Source organism: Taudactylus pleione, unplaced genomic scaffold (genome assembly GCF_031769625.1).
Source record: "Taudactylus pleione unplaced genomic scaffold, aTauple2 ptg000903l, whole genome shotgun sequence".
NCBI lineage: Eukaryota > Metazoa > Chordata > Amphibia > Anura > Myobatrachidae > Taudactylus > Taudactylus pleione.
The window spans coordinates 3,573,607-3,591,501 of record NW_028285304.1 but is presented as its reverse complement, the minus strand read 5'-3'; the positions used below and the strand labels follow the sequence as shown (position 1 = coordinate 3,591,501).

Genomic DNA, 17,895 nt, shown 5'->3' with positions numbered 1-17,895 from the left:
AGGTAAATGGCCCCCAGACTATGTGAATGGGCTTTGATCTCTGCAACTCTGGGGAGTAATTGGACGATTGTAGCACACTCAACTTGCGCAGTTTGCTTCCAGGACTGATGGGCGATACTGAATAACCTCCTCTTAGAGCCGTACATGGAAACATAGCAAGACTAGTATTTTGCATCTCTTTTAAACCATAGCTTCTGGCTTTCCGTTAAGGAAAATGTCCCGCTTTCATACATTGCCTCTTTTAATGGGTACAGCGCAGTTTCCTGGTTCTCGGAATGTAACTGTACTCCAGGTCACAAGACGGATAATTGCCTTCTCTAACATGTGGTGTTAAAGGATTGATCATTCGATGATACATTTGGAAGCGGAAAGAATCTTTAAACTTTAAAGGTTTGATGTCTCCATGTGGGCTCTTTGTTGAAGTTACAGATGACAATAACATTGAGCGAAGCTGAGGATTACAGTCATTATATTTTTGCTACAAAGCCTGGCACGGTGTACAGCAGCGAGGGGGTAGGAGTGTTTGGCAGTATACCCCTGCCGCCATGTGATTAGTGTAACATGCAAGTGGCTCGAGAAGTCACCACCACTGTGAACCAGACTGCGGGGCATTCTGTGAACGCGCAGCAAAAAAACCTTTCGGCAAACGGCAACAGATAATACAAAGCGTTTTATTGCGGGATGAAAGAGGCTATAAAACGTACTTAAATTGCTCAGTACACGTTGGACACAGCCACATAACTGAGTTCTACAGCACTTATATTAGTTTCTCAAGTTCTTATCATATTGTGAGAGCATCGCCCAAGCTGGAAAGGGGTTAAATACATGAAACTACACATGAAATCAAAATAGTATGTCTATATGTAATTGCGGTTATCGCCGCTGTAACTTTAAAGTCCAAACTGCCGACGCTTCAAGATCTTTGTATAGGAAAGATTCCTGGACTGCACGCCCTGGGTTGATTTTTGGGGTGTGGGTCCCCCTGGATTGCTTTGGTTGGTCTGCTTCAGGGCATCGCATTATAACACATTCTTTCTGTTTTGCACAATTTGAACACTTTATTGTTTGTTTTTATTATATTTGTATTTTCACCTTTCTATGCAGCCATAGCTGCTCTTACCTTTCTTCCATCACATTTCACTTTTCTCATTATAGTGATGCCCTGGGGTGGCTCGGCTGCGCCGATTTAGGGGTGTCCTGTGCTCTGGATTTGAACCCTAGTATGTTAGGGACCTACCCTACAGAGGTTACCTGGATATGGTGGGTAGGCCCATAACCTTGGCCATGATTATGCTAAAAACCTCTATTGATTGCAACATTTTATTGCATAATGTATTTATATATAATCAGTAATTTGGAGTTGTGCACCTGTGATCTGTCTGTTTCTGTGCTTCAAGATCTTTATTCACGAAAACATTTCCGCAATTACTGCACAGCTTGAGGACGGTTGGTGAGTTAAATGCAAGTTTGTTTACGGAGCTGATCATGTGCGTTTCCACTCTGCGCCTGCTCCGGAAACCAAAGGTAGTACGTAACTTACAGATAACACAGAGACATACTCAATCCAACTGCGTCTCAACTTGCGACCGAGTTGTAGCCGGGCTGTAACAGGATCTTCTAACGTTGGCGCAGTTGAACGAGGGTGTCGACGCAAATGAGGGCTAGGCGAGGGTTCTATGTAAGAGAAAATGTGGCCGCTAGGAGTCGTGTCTATTGCAGCTAGTGCAGAGTTGGTGTAAGGGCACGCTGGCGGTGCTGAGGAGTAACAAACCAGACATGCACAGCGGGGATGAGCTCAACTCGGGCGAATATGCCCATTTTTCCGTGCACGTAGTTTGAATTGTACTGGACTTACCACTGTAATTGTAATAAATAAATTGGGCAGAATACTTCCCCCCTTCCTAAATCTATAACCAGTCCCAGCTGTAGAGAGCCTGGGCAGGTTTCCATTAAAACAGGCAGAACACAAACTTGGGGGCTACCTGTCATAGGGCCGTATTCAATTAGTAGTGAAAAATCCGCTGCCGGACTTTTCACCGACATCAGAGGTTTTGGCAGCGATAAAGTATCGCGCTCGTCCCTGCTATTCAATTTAATTTCGGCGAAAACGGGACCCGGCGAAAAGGAAATCGGCGAAAAGTCCTTTAATTTTTGGGGAAATCAGCCTGACACCCCCCAAAAGATGCTCTGACATGGGGGTTCACTATGGGTACCCCCGAATAGCGCTGTTAAGGTATGTGGGGTCTTTAAACGGTCTCAATGGGTGCTATATAGCGTCTGTGGTAAAGTGGTGAAGAATAGCATTTAGCAACTTTTTATGGGAAAACAAAAAACTTGGGGACCCCCCTGAGTCCTTTTTGCTAGTTTAGAAGGGTGTACCCCAATATTTTTTTTTCGTCCCCAAAATGAAAGTACCTTTTTTGGGGTGTCCTTTCTTCAAATTGTTTGACACAGAACAACTTTAGGGGACTATCCAAGGGGTGCAGGGTGGTTTTTGGAAGTCTGCACCCCAAAACCCCAATTCTGCACTTGTTCTCGCCACCTATTCAATGGTGATACTTTTTCGCAGGTCCCAATGCATAGGCATTTTTCGCTCCGGCAAAAAGTCGGAAAAATTGAATATAATAAAGTATCGCCAATAATGGGTTTTCTCAGCTTAAATGAATACAGCCCATAGTGATCTAAGGGCCTGATTCAGACCCGGACGCTATTTGCGTCCGCTCGCTGGCTAAATGAGGCCGGCTATTTAAATCATGTGCTCGCACTGCGTCGCGTAAAGCTGCCCACTAAGTAATAGCGAGCGGCCGCACTATGCGCTCGCACCTGTATAAAGACGCCCCTTTGCCACTCACAACACACGTCATCTCCGGCAGTTGTAGGATTAACCAGGAACATCGAGAGCCATCGGAGCTGCTTGCAGTAATTGTGGTAAACTTTTCCCACCACAACATTGCGAGCAGCTCAGGCTAAAATACAACCCAGTCACGTGTGTAATGACGCTACTTTGCTAATTATGCACACCCATTAAACGCCGTTCTGACGGTCGGGCACGCCTGCGTTCGCATAACCACACCCCCGTTTTCAAGCACCTTCCCTTGTTACCACCCACAAATGGCACTGTCACTCAAAATAGCGGACCGACTACGGGCGGGCACTTTCCCATCGCAATGACTGGTTCGCGCACGCGCATTGCGACTCATACACATGCGCAGATTGCGAAAAATCGTTCAATGCGAGCGAGCGCAGCATAGCGTCCGGGTCTGAATCAGGCCCTAATTCCAAGGCTGGTGCCTCAATGGTGGTGTGACAGACAAGTGGCACAAAACAGTTTGCTGATGCGAACGCCGCGATTGCATTGCGATCACGCGTGCACTGAGGACCCACTCGAACAGTGAGTGACATGTAGTCAGTGTTTGGTGGTGGTTAGGAAAACTCAGGTGCGTCTGACTCTTTAGAAGCCGTTACGTGGGCGCGTATAAATTAGTCATTGCGATCTACTTCGCGGCACGAGAGCTCACTCCGGGACAGGACTGTTTGCGGCAGGATCAGACTTCACTTACGAGCTGTACATGCATCGATGTTACCAATGTTGACGCTGTTGCATGTCGTCGGGTGGATATGAGAAGGCAGCAGTGGGTGTCCCTATGCTCGGCTGTACTTTTGAAGCCATTTTTTTTAGCAACGGAGATCCGTGAGAGTGAGCAGCTGCGTTCGCATTACTGTCCGTCTCCGAATCAGACCCATAAAGCTTTACCTTGTATGAAAGCAGGGAAATGAATAACCCCTAAATGAAGCCAATTAAAAATGCTTTGGGATACTGGTCCAAACCGATATCAAGTTGACAGATCCCAGTTGATAAGGGTGAATGGATTACATCAGGGCGATAGTAAATCACTAACCTCAATACTAAAACACTTTAATAAAAGAAACGTCAATTCCAAGATGGCGTTCACCGACTGTAAACCATAATGATTGCAGCTGGAACACACGGCCCGATTCATAGATGGACGCCAACGCGAATTTCAGGCAGATCGAGCGATCGTTTGCCATCGCGCATTCCTATAAGCCGCACTGCCCATGCAAAGCAAACGCATTGCGATTACGGACGCACAGAGGATCACATCACAAAGCGTCTGACAAGCTGTCTGCGCTTGGGGGGGTATTGACAGGGGGGTGGTCAGAAAAACGCAGGTGTCACTGTCTGTTTAAACGCTGTTACGTGGCCGTGCATAAATTAGCCACTGCGAGTCAGAAGAGTAAGATGGCCGCCAATGTGCGCCGATGTTACAGATATTTACGAAGGTATGCGTCATCGCACGCAAATAAGAAGGCAGCAGCGGGCGTTGTTATGCTCGGGTGATCTTTGCTACCATTAGTATATTTTCGCTGCTGCGTTGCGCATGAAATCGCAGCTGAGATCGCATCAGCGTCCATCTCTGAATAGGCCCACAGTGCGCAGAATTCATTTGTTTCTTTCAGTCAAGGCCGCAGGTTTACACACGGTAATCTGCTTACATCAGCACTGCACATAGACAGCTCAGTGTTTCCCTGAGACGCATGTGCAGATGGGGAGGGGGGGGGGGGTACAGTCTTATCTTATTACTAGGTCATTTCGCAAAACTGCCGTGTAGACATGATCTCAAGGACATGTACATAGATGTGCTTAATGCTAGAACAGTTATTAATATGGTCTTTTATATATAAAGTGCTGACATTTTCCACAGCACTGTACATGGGAGGAATAATGACATAAAACATAAGATAGAGATGGCCCTGTCCAAAGCAATTCACAGTCTAAGAGACCGGCTCCCTGCTCTTATAATGCACATTAAGCAGAGTACAAGTCAGTGTATGTGCGGTAACATTATCCTGTACTGGATAAACCTGCTGCATCTACTACAGTATCTAGAAGACTGTACACAATCTAATAGGAATACAGATATAGCAAAGCTTTTACCAGCAAAGTGTTTTCAGTAACCGGCAACAACCTATGAAATGCTGTCTTACAAGGTCTGATTTGCACTAGACGGATAAATGCTATTTCCTGATTGGTTGCTGTGGGATACTACAGAGTGGCATTTTGTAAATAACCTCTCAGATGGAAAAAGATCACTAAGCACACTGACAAAGAGCATTGTGTATGGGCATGACAGACTATTTACACAAGCTGCACATAAATACATTGATAAGATTGCGCTGGCACTGACGGTAGAAAAAGGGAGGAGACGACAATGTGGCGTTGCCCATAGCAACCGTGAGTTAGAAAATGATAGTACACACTGCAGTGGTTGCTAGGAACTACACCGCTTTTCCCCCCCCCCCTTTCAGTGGCAAACGCAGGATTTCCAGAGGGGGTATCCAAATGTTTAATTTTAGAGCGAGTGTGGCCTGTCAATGAAGAGGGCAGAATTAGTACTTAACCGGCTTCAATAAGCATCATACAAAGTGTATTGTGTGTAATAATTCCAGCATATACAGGACCAGTGATCACAGTAATTAGCCATTAGATGTGTCAGTAGGGCCATCCTGCCTGAGCTGAATGTATTTATTTTAGATGTGGGCACCATTCCAGACTATTGGAGCAAGTCCGGGAGCCTGGAGGAGCAGCAGAAGAACCTAGCACTGCCCTGGACATACTGTATATGTACAAATTGGGCTCTATAGCAGTGCATCTCTAACAGTGCATGTTTTCCAGATCTTCTAGTTGGTGCACAGGTTATTTATTACTGGCTGATACATGTTAAAAGATCCACAGGTGGTGCTAATTATTTAATTTGTGATACTGAGAAGAACATGCAGCACTAGTAACAATCTATTACATTACTATTTCTATAGTGGTCATGGTGTGGGCTGGGGAGGGGAGTTTCCAGGCAGATGGAACCCCCCCCCCCTGCGTTTGCCTATGCCTTTGCACCAGTTTTTATAAATAGCTCCCTCAGTGTAAAACACACGCGAGTACATACATACAAAGGAATCAAACATCAATGTCCTGCCACATAGATAAAATATGTATTTAGTATATCAATATTACCTGAGTATAAATCATAAGGAAAAACAGTCTCAGACTCATAAGGGTCTTCATCCTACACAACGAGAAGGACATAAACATGAGGTGTAATATTCTGCATTGTACTATACAATAACATAGATATACAATTATACTTGCCTCTTGTCCGGGAGTTCTCCCTGACCCCCAGGAGAGCAGGGAACCCTCCCAGATCCCGCCCACTGTGGGAGCAGAGTAGGGGATGTGATCATGTGATTCACTGAAAATGGAAACATCATGACTCTGCCTCGGCCCCCAGCACAGAGTGATGCTGAGATTTATGGCATTACGCCACAGTCCCTGCACTTACCACTCGGCATTTGGTCCCAAAAGTCAGCAAGTATGCTTAAAGCAACTAGGTGAGGAGAAATTGGTGATCGCATTACCGGTTAGCTCAGTTCGGTGATGCAGGATGTATTACACAAATAGTACTAGTGAATTTGTATATGTCACTTGGTATATTAATATTGTAGGCAGCATTCTTCCGAATATCTGTTCAGCCAACAAAGGGCCCTATTCAATTAGCAGCAAAAAGGCCGTTTTCACCCAAAAAAACTGCAACATTTTCACCATAACAGGCGAAAACTTTTCTCCAACCCAGACCAGGAGAAAAAAAAATAGCAAAATTCCTATTTTTGACTAAAAAATGTGGGGATTTCTTTCAGAACCCTTTGGACCCCCATATCCCCTCCCCCCCAATGATAAATTACCAGAAAAAAAAATCGTAAGTTGCGTACTTTGGCGAAAAAAACAACCGCACAAATTTTGGGGAAAGAAAAAAACGGAAAAAAAAAGATAGAAAGCTATTTTTTTTCCCCAGGAAATTACTGTTCCACGTAAATTGGGGGTACATTCAAATGGGTGCAAGTATATTTTCGTGTCTCGAAAAATGCAATTTTAAAAACCGTTAAGAAAAACGCCTGCTGCGACCACGTGTGAGGTTTAAAACAAGTAACGCATCCATACCGCCCATCGAAAAATCAGACCCAATACGTTAAAACCATTTTCAACTATTTTATTTTTTCGCCCAAAATTTGCGTGGTAGTTTTTCGCCACTTACTAATTTTTTTTACGGTAATTTATCACTAGGGGGGTGTCCAAAGGGTTCTGATGGAAATCCCCACATTTTTAGCCAAAAATAGGGATTTTGCATTTTTTTTCTCCTGGTCTGGGATGGAGAAAACTTTTTTCCAGTTTTTTTTTCGCCTGTTGCTGTTTTTGCCTGTTTTTTGGCAAAATTTTCGCCTTTTTTAGGCAAAAAACGTCCGTTTTCTACAATGGCGAAAAAAACTGAAGTTTTTGCTGCTAATTGAATACGACCCATAATGTTGGATGGGCATGTAATTGGCATGTGGGGAGATCTGAGGGTATGTGTGAAAGGTCTGCTGGGTATTATTAGGGGCACATGAGAAAGTCAGGGCATGTGCAGAATGCATCTGGTGGGCATATAAATTACATGCTTGGAACCTCTGGCCTTGGGGTGCCGTGAAAAAAAAAAAAGGCAGAAAGTTTAGGGTGCCGCAATCCAAGAATGTTTGGGAACCACTGGTTTAGAGGATTGTGGCTAGAGCAGGGTGTCGGGCATGCTGGTTAGGTTATGCCCATCTGACACCCCTATCTCCCAGTAATGTCTTATTTGCTGCGTACTGTAATTGATCTGATGTATTCTCAATTGTGGTGTATAACATGTTCTTAAATGTTGCCAAGAGTATTTCGCTAGTTTCTCCAACTTGTTCCCCAAGAGATCTTAGTTCACCTGGGTCGGTTGGGGCAACCAGTGTCCCAGGAGCACCAGAGAAAGTTGCTTTGGTCGCTAGCTGAAGATTTGATTGGACTTTCTTCACCAGCGGTTGGCCATGTTGTGTTTGAAGTTCCCATCAGCAGGAGAACCACTTTGGCTTCATTCTGGGATGTGAAATGGGCTCAATTGGATTATATTTAATGGCTGGACAAATGGCTTTTGTTCTATACCCCGGCTTAGGTAGACTCCAGAGTCCCTGGAACCAATACTTTAGGGTACCTCCTGCAACTCAAGGACTTGAGAAGACTCAGTGGCCGCCATCCATGATGCAGGTATCCGATGCATGGGTGTTCACTATCTAAGCTCAACCAGATCGAGGCCACACCACCTTGGGAAACGGAAGGTGCACAAAACAGGGAGCCGGAAGGAGTTGTGTTTTACTACTACAATCAATGCACACAGTGCTCGATTGCCACTACAAGCTGCCCCACTGAAACTGTATTTGAGTAGACACAAAGGGGATTATTTACTAAGCAGTGGTTTGCAAAAGCCCAAAAAGGCAATGCTTTTAACAGAACTAAATGCATACATTTTTCTGCATGCAGTGTTGTACGCTGAGTATCACAACCACCATCATCCGCATCACTGTGTAAAAGCCACCGGAATAAATGCATATTTACGCTTCCGCCAAACTACGCAGTTGCATCGACCAGCCCTCACTGAACATTGCCTATTGGAGAACACCTTGTTAGGTATAGAATCCCGGCTGTCGGGATGCCGCTGGTCAGAATACCGACATCCATAGGGAAGATAGAAAAATACTAACCTAACCCCCTACCCCTCCCTCCCCAGTGCCTAAACCTATCCTCACCCTCCCTAAACCTAACACCCCCTCCCTGGTGCCTAAACCTAACCTCCCCCTCCTCGTGCCCTAATCCTAACACTCTCTACCCGGTGCCTAACCCTAACCCTCCCCCTAATGCGTAACCCTAACCTCCCCCTAACACCCCGATACTTACCTTCGGGATGCCGGCGGTTGGGATACTGATGCTGGGATCCAGACCTGTCAGGATTTCGGCACCGGTATTCATAGAGTTGGTATCCCGCACGCAGGTATGCAGACTACATCCCGTGGAGATGTGGCGGTAATGTGTACGACTCTACAGTTGCGTCTTGCATCGCAAGATGCGATCCACAAATGGGCGTACGCTCTACACTGACTGCAGCAGCCCCTATGCGTCAAATACCATCGCAATCGCAGATACCCTAAGTTTATCAGTTACCGATGACAATATCAAGGCGCAAAATCTAGGCGACCATGGCGGACCAAGTAAAAGCCTTTTTCTTAGAGTCAAATTTCTTTCAAATACTCTCACCTATTTTATTATTATCTGTTGACACCTTACACTGTCGTTTAAAAACGTCTTCAAGTCCGAGGCGTATCCTCAGTGGTTTCTATCCGAGGCTCGCGCATTTGTAGTCATTGTGCAGCCTTCTGCCTCGGAGATGTCACACTCTGCACCCACCAGATAGGAGATGTGGATAACACCTCTCATCCCTGTGGTGCAGGGATATTTATAATGCTGTGCTCACAGAGAGCGGCTTCATGTGTATTAACATTCCGGCCTTGAAACCGACAGGAATAAGACTGGGATGAAGCTGCTATCTCCAGTATCAGCCCGGCCTATTGACCACATTATAAATTCATGAGGAGAAGGCAGATGATGTTGACTGGACCCGAGGTCTTTGTGACAAGCTGGGAATGTATATATTTCCCTGGGAGAGATAAGTTTCCATTGCCGGGGATTCTCTCTGCTAAGGCAAAACCTTTGTTCATGCCAGAGTCAATGGGTTATTTTACGACTCGGGAATTTAGACGGTATCACTCTCTTGCGCCTCCAAAAAAAAAAACTAGGGCTAAGCAGGATGTTGGATTCTGGGGCTCCAAAACGTAATTTAAATATATTTAGAAAACAAAACATTAAACCATGAAAACCGCAAATATACTGAAAAGACAGGTATTGAAAGTACACGAATAAATATAAAGGTAATGCATTAACAGCCAGTACTAATATGAAACATCTATCGTCGCTTAATATACAGATAACATCTGTTAGAAGAACATATGAGAAGCATAATAGTCTCAAGAAAATGAATCTAATGAGATGGAGCATAGTGTTCCCGCTAGGTCTGGCGCGGGGCAGGGTGCCGGTCTATAGAGAGGGCACTCTAGCACACGCCAAAGGCGAGCACGTGCCTGAAAAAGGGAGGCGTGTCTTTAAGATGCGCCCCCTTTTCATCACTCTTGGGGGCGTGCCTGGCATTTGCGATCAAGCCAGGCTGCCCCCAATCTCTCCTCGCTCTGTGAATGCGCATGGCATCTATTCATCGGCGGTGATCGCTGCACCACAATTTTTCCCACCCGCGGGACACTGAGGCCCGCAGGTGGGGGCGGAAACCGGCATGTTGTTTTTAGCAGGGTGCCTTCAAAACAGCAGGGCAGGAACGCTAGGAGCCAAAGGGACCCCTGATGAAGTATGTATAATGAAACACACAGGGTGGCCCCTCCTGTCAGCAGGAAAAAGCTGGTACATCAAACCTAATTCTCCTATGATTCCTGAACCAATATCCATAGACTGTAATGAGACACAATTTATGCAGCCAGATTATGAGCTGAACCTACGTTCACATAAATACAGCCGGTGAATTCACCAAACGGAAGAAGCATCATTGTTGCACAAAGTGCTCCGTATCTGAATTTAAAATCCAAGTATATATCCTTCTATGGCCGTAGGATTACGAGAGGAATTATAGATTGTATGTAACACAACACAGCAAAAATAACTTTATTTCATAAGCTTTATGTATTTTTTTTTTTTTTTTTTTTTAAATCCACGTATTATAATATGATGACTTGTAACATCTCCTGCAAGTAAATATGTACAAAACAAAAATACAAACTGAGACTACTTACCGATTCTGATTCGCTGCTACTCGTGTGCTCCGATGGAACATCCTGATTTTCTGTGTCGTCAGTCATGATGTGTCGGCAGCTGGTTAGGTCTTGTCCGTATCTGTGATAAAAAAAACAAAAACAGCAGATATAACGGCAGCACAGTCCTCTGGCTCTGCTGCAAAAGAGTCTGCTCTTGGCATAGGGCAGTGGTTCCCAATCTTTTTCGAATCACGTCACCCTAGAGTATCAATATTTTTTCCCCGCCACCCCTGGGCCAAAGGTTTCTTATTGAGAAATTCAGGGCTGTGCTTCTTTTTGTCCACATATTTTTTGAATGGCAGCCATTAGCACTGGTTTTGCCTATCACACCAATTAAAAATAATTTTATTTGGTACTGGACCACCAACTCGAGGCACCCAGTTTGGGAACCGCTGGCATATGGTGAAATATTTTAAAAATATCCGGGAGGTTTGGAAGACTACTGTAAAGTCAAATCTTCGTATGGACATCGATAGTCCAGGCTGCTGGTGCTTCTCAGTACATGCGTTTAGAAGATTGCACCATATTCTCCAAAGTCCAATAGAAAGAGAAATCATTTCAGATTCACCAAAGCTAGAAATAGGCATTTTCAAAAGGAGTTATCACCATTATTATGTTATTACTAGTATTTTTGACTCGTGCTTCGTTGGTTTGCTAGTTATTGTGCAAGGGGATTTTCTTCTCCACTTTCTCATCTCTCTCCCATGTCTTCCTCTCCCCTATTCTCTCTCTCCCCATCTCCCCTAATCTCGCTCTCACTCCTCCTTCTCTTTTCCCTCCTCTGTCTATCCTTTCTCTCTCGCAGGGAAGCAGTCGGGAAGCCGATGGACGGAATCCCGACCGTCGGCTTCCCGACTGCTTAATCCTGGCAAGGTACAATTGACGCCTGTCATTTTACCTGCGCCGGGAGCCCGACACCTGGCTTACCGATGGAAGGGAAGCCGGGAGCGGACAGCCGCTGGGGGTGGGGGCGGTTGGTATTTTGGGTTAGGTTTAGGGTTCCCGGGGGGGGGGGGGGGGACTTAGGGTTAGGCACTCCCCCGGGAGGTTAGGTTTAGGCTAGGGGAAGGGGGGGTTAGGATTAGGCACCCCCGGGAGGGACTTAGGTTTAGGCGGCGGGGAAGGGGGGGGGGGTTTAGGTTTAGGCACTGAGAGGGGGGATTAGGGTTAGGCACTTGGAGGGAGGTTAGGGTTAGGCACCCCTAAGGGAGGGTTAGGGGGTAGAATTAAGTTAGTACATACTTACCTTCACGATCGGGATTTCCTCCTCTGCCGGGATGCCGCTGTCGGGATTAGAACCATGCGGCCGGCGGTAAACCATATGCATTCCCTCTCGCACCCCCTACATTTTTCCCTCTCTCTCTATACCTTCCGTCTCCCCCACTTCCCTCCTTTCTCCCCCGCTCTCTCCGACCCAGTCTGCCCCTCTCTCCCACACTCTCTCTCTTCACCTATTCTCTCACTATCCCCTCTCTTCAGCTGCCAGTGCCATGCTGTTACTCAGCTGAGCACATTAAGCACACACTCAGAGGCCCCAGCTGGGTGTGTGATCCAGCATTGGCGGGAAAGAGAGTGGGGGACGCTCTAACAGTGAGTAAGGGGGACTTGGAATCCAGCAGTTGAAGGCAGGGTAATCCCAAGCGGGCTGTGGCCTGCCTGGCAGCCAGTGAGAGCTGTGAAAAGAAGGAAGGGGCGGAACCTCCCTCTCGCTCTCTACTGAGTCTGTGCTAAACAGACAGTAGCAGCATTATATAATAAATACGCCAAGCCCAGCAGAAAAACAGACTGGCTGATAATATTGACATGTCTTCAGACTTTATATTATTTTTGTCTTTTTAAAGGACATAAAAAGAGAACAAAAAAAATAAAAAAGGGAGAAACAATCCAATGAAAACATAAAAGTCATTAACCAACCTCAGCTGGCACTTCAGTGGCGTCATGTATAGGACCCTTGTGCTGCTAGTTAGTCACCCTAGGATAACTATACCTATTTATATTTCTATCCTCCCTTCCAGGAGATTGTGGGGTGCAGGCCCAAGCAGGAGGCATGGGTGAGGTGTTTCTCCCATGATTTGTGTCATCAAGCCATAGAGGGGAGAGGTCACGATGTCACTGTTTGCGGTAAATTGTGTCATCAAGGTGCCGGATTGCCCAATAGATAGTGGTTGTAGGCGTGCTCCAGGGGTTGGTCTACTATACAGAAATTTGAGCCCGATTCCTAGGTTTGTGCAGATCTAGCGATCGTTTGCCATTGCGCACGCAATACAATCGCGATTATGCTCATACAGAGGAATCACCCACAAAGTGAGTGACAAATAGAAATTCGCAGGCGTGCCTGGACAGTTTAAACGCCGTTTCATGGGCGCGCATAGACTATCCATTGCGATCTCCTTCGCAGCAGGAGAGCTCTGTGTATCAAAGAAGCCGCAGTGTTTGCAGATGGTCAGACTTGACTTACAAACTATGTGACTGCCCAATGTACGTCGATGTTACCAATGTTCACGCTGTTGTACGTCGTCAGACGGTTACAAGAAGGCAGCAGCAGGCGTCCCAGTGCTCTGGTAAGATTTGGGAGGCAGTAGCATATTTTAGCAATTGCGATCCGTGAGGAAATGTAGCTGCGATTGCATTAGCGTACATTTCGAAATCAGTCCCTTTGGGAGTCTCCCGTCCATTCTGACACAGTAGTCGCGTATAAGGATAACGCACAGGTTGAACTGTGCTTGGTTGAACCATTTAAAGTAACAATTAGTCATAAAGTTTAACTACAAAGAGCAGATTCCTTACTTGTGTTCTCCTAGCTAACAGAATCCCAGCCATGACACCCCCATTGATCCTGGGAGCCGGACTTCCAAGTGTAGGAGAAACTCAGCCTTACATTGAGGTATTAGGTAATTCCACCCAGTAATAAAAAACTATTCAAATATTTAGTGCATGTCCTGCTACTATGCTCTCCGGCACTTACCAGTAACTAAGCAATTATACTAATTACTAAGCTATACATGTATTTACAGATTGCATACACAAAAGATCTCGTAGGCACGAACAGAAAATGCTTCCGTGCCAGTTTCCCCAACGCCGCCGGTACTAAGCTGTCTCCAGATCAGGGCTGGTTTCATCTCTGAGAAATCCATTTCCCCCAGACGCATTTCAGTTCTCTCACCAGCATTTATGGTTTCAAATTGCAAAGAAAATCATGTTTACAGTATATACACTGTCATTAGACTTCTGCAGGGTACACACCTGACAGATATGAGAGACGATCCACAATTTATTTATCATTTATACCTGAGAGGTGAAACGATCCTGAGAACATCTGATTTCCGGTGTACCAACTACTTAAATATCGTTCCTATCTGAACGATAAATGTCCCTAAAGATTGTTGAGGGGATGGTTTTAGATGAACGATGGTCCCGATTCAGAGCGAGCCGTTATTGCACAACTGCTGGGACTTTCAACCATCGCTGTTCTGCTCCCCCCTCTATCCGAAATCATCACACTTATGGGCTCTCCCGGTCCTCTCCTGTCACGTCATTGTGTTGTGCGTGTGCGTGTGACACACAATGTGCACGCCACATACATGATGACCTCATTTTTATCAGGGTACAATTTTATTATATATATATATATATATATATATATATATATATAATATATATTAGAGGTGCCTGCCATTGCAGGGGTTTTTGTCTGTGTATGTGGTCTATGGCAGACAGTGGCTGTAGGTAGGTCCCCTTCCGCCAGCTGGCACCTGGCGATCCTCCTCAGGGACCCCGCAATAGTGCCAGGAACTCAAGAGCCGCTGGCTGGACGGCAGAAAGAGCACATTCTCCTCCACTAGTGGTCTCCAGACCCCCCTAGCAACCCCATCTAATCCCCTCCCCAGTGTGGCACACTATTGCAGGCCAGGCTGGGGATCACCCCTCCTTACAGCCAGTCTGGGACACTCAGCAGCACATCTTCTCTGCCTTCCTGGTGGCACATGCATGTACCCACGGGAGAGGGGGGGGGAGAGAGACTATAAGTGTGTCATTATGCTGGCCTAAGTGTATAGGGGCCTGGTTATGTGACAACCACCGGGAGGAAAGTCTCGGCTATTGTGGCAGCAAAGTACGCACAACGTGATGACATCATTTTAATCATTGTCCAAATCTATAATAATAGTAAATAGATGTGGAAATATGGTCATGGTAAGGCGTGGACAGAGGCCTGTGTGCAGTGTTTGTGAGTCCCCTCCACCCTTGAAAAAAAATTGTGCAGGCGCATGTGCAGAATACTTTGCCCCCTACGCCAGTCTTTTACGCATGCGCCATATCTACAGAAATATGACCCTGTCATTACGGAATCGGTATGAAATACCGGCGGCTGTTTATTGGTATCAAATCCCGACATGAGAAGCCCGACAGTAGGAGATCTCGACGCCGGCTGGTAAGTACCCTAACCCTCCCCTCTCCCCCTAACCTTCCCATAAGGGTGCCTAACCATAAAACTTCCGAGCGGGTGCCTAACCCTCCCCCCTAGGGGTGTCTAACCCTATCCTCCTCCTCCCCCCCCCAAAACCTAAACCTAACCCCGCTACACTCCCTAAACCTAACCCCAACGGCGGCTAATGCTAAGGACGCCCCAAGCTTACCTCGTTCAAGCTGTTGTCCATAAGATAGGCATCGGTATTTCGATGCCTATCTTAAGTCCTCCGTCGGGCTTCTCCTGTCGGGATATAGACCGGCTGCATTTAGTCCGCCGGTCTATAAACTGCATCCCCCCCATTATAACCCAATGATGTCTCTTCAATCGCAAGCGGAGAGGAGATCAAAATGCGCACAACACTGCATGGCCTGTGCTGGCGTACTCCCAGTTCTGAAGCATGTGCAGTGCAATATGCGCTATATACGCTCCGCAAATGCTCGTATGTTCAACTTCAACTCATTCCCATCTTCCCTGGAGTGTTGTGTGGCTGCATTCATCAATTACAGTCAGGTGCATAAATATTGTCATATTTTGGCCTCTATTCACCACCACAATGGCTTTGAAATGAAACAAACAAGATGTGCTTTACCTGCAGACTTTCAGATTTCATTTGAGGGTAATTACATCCAAATCAGGTGAACGGTGTAGGAATTACAACGGTTTCTATATGTGCCTCCCACTTTTACATCTTGTTTGTTTCATTTCAAAGCCATTGTGGTGGTGACTAGAGGCCAAAATATGACAATTCTGTCAATGTCCCAATATTTATGCACCTGACTGTATCCAGCATACTCAGGATACATATACGACATTGCAGTTAAAAACAGGAAGTGACAAAACAGTTTTATTTCTAACATTTTATGGATAACTTTACATCAGCGACTTTACTTTATTACATTATACTGCTTATGTTGTCAGCTACATTATATATTGTACATAATCATTCTTACTTTAATTTACACCCTCAATGCTAATGTCACATACCACCATTCCTAGCATCCCCCCATACATAGGTTTCCACCATATGACTCTGAAATGTAAACATACTGTATGTTTAACAAGGATTAAAAGGTCCTTCCTTATTTATTACAAGAATTAAGTTTGCAGGGAATAATAGATCATTAACATCCAATTACACAAGCCAGGATCTTATATTTTGCATCCCTTTGCGGTATCTTTATCTAAAAATTGCAGTGAGGAATATTTACATGAGCAACTTCTCAAACAAACTTGCCAAGAGGCGACAGTATTGCAGCACAATTTTCCGCGCAATATATATGGAATCGGTATGACATACCGACGGACCTAAGCCCGGTGGATGAAATACTGACGCTGGAGGTCCGGCAGATGAATATCCTGACAGCGCCTGGTAAGTATCCTAACCCTCTCCTCTCCCCCCCTAACCCTCCCTTAGGGGAGCCTAGGCCTAACCTCCTCTCCCTAGTGCCTAACCCTAACCTCCCCCCAGGGGTGCCTAAACCTAACCCCCCCCCCCTCCCTAAACCTAACCCTCCCGGGGGGGGTGCCTAGCCCTAACCTCCCCCCGGAGGTGCCTGACCCTAATCCTCCCTTTCCCTAGACTAATCCTAACCCTACCAGGGGGGAGCCTAGCCCTAAGTCACCCCAGGACTAAACCTAACCCCTCTAACCTAACCCCCCAGCTAACAGGTCCCGACACCCGGCTTACCTATGTTCGGTATGCCGGGCGTCGGGATTTCTGCATGGGGCTGACGATAGGCGTCAGTATTTATATGCCCATCATTAGTCCCATGCCGGAATTTCACAGACGGGAAGCCGGCGGTCGGCATTTCGACCGCTGGCTTCCTGACTACATACTAATATAATATAATTATATATAATATAATATATATATATCTATCAAGTAGGACATGTATCTAGTACATGCGTAACTTAAAGCAGTGCTTCTCAAATCCAGCCCTCGGGACACACCAAAGCTTGGTACACACCTGGACGACCAGGCGATGCAACAATATATCACATCACCATACACACTGCACGATCCGCTGTACGACGGTGTGATATATCGTTACATGTCTAATGTAACTACACTGCATCATCCGGGGCATCGACCCATCTGATGTGCAGCACACACTGGGCACGGGACCAGATTCAGACCCGGTCACAAGCGCTGAGCGCTCGCAACCGGGTCGATGGTGGCCCATAGCGCATGCGCATGACGGAGCCGGCTCCGTCATGCGCATGCGCGAAACCCGGCTAGCGACGGGCAATCCGTCGCTCTGGGTCTCGCACCAAAGGTACCGAGCTGTCGATGTTGAGTGACAGCTCGCTCCGTTTAGTGGGCTGACCGGGGGGAGTGGCTTCCCAAACGGAGGCTTTCCCGAGGGAACGCTTGCCGTTTGGGGGCGGCCCCACTGACATCACTCGTGATGTCAGTGGAGAGCTTCCGGCTCTGTTAGAGCCGAAAGCTCTCTGGGGCTTGCGATGAACGAGACCCTACCACAAGGGTCTCGTCGCAAGCCCGATGGTCGAGACCATCGCGACCATCATCCTGGCCGCTCGCAATAGCAACCCACAGCTATGCGAGCGGCCAGGAGGCCGCTCCATAAAAAAAAACAAAAAACGCCCTGATTCACAGCGAGCGACAGTCTCTGAATCAGGCCCAC

General features: G+C 46.4%; 1 protein-coding gene across 5 annotated transcripts in view; it reads right to left on the bottom strand.

Annotated features, from left to right (window-relative positions):
- The window catches only part of AGBL3 (AGBL carboxypeptidase 3), a 141,845-nt gene that overhangs the window by 91,056 nt on the left and 32,894 nt on the right, over positions 1 to 17,895 (bottom strand). For all 5 annotated transcript variants that reach the window (XM_088459305.1, XM_088459304.1, XM_088459307.1 and 2 more), the window contains exons 2-3: positions 10,762 to 10,861; positions 6,032 to 6,083 (exon numbers count right to left, since the gene is read on the bottom strand). In XM_088459305.1, coding sequence (XP_088315431.1) covers positions 6,032 to 6,083; positions 10,762 to 10,827 — 118 coding nt within the window. In that variant the 5' untranslated portion in view covers positions 10,828 to 10,861. The remainder of the gene's footprint in view (positions 1 to 6,031; positions 6,084 to 10,761; positions 10,862 to 17,895) is intronic.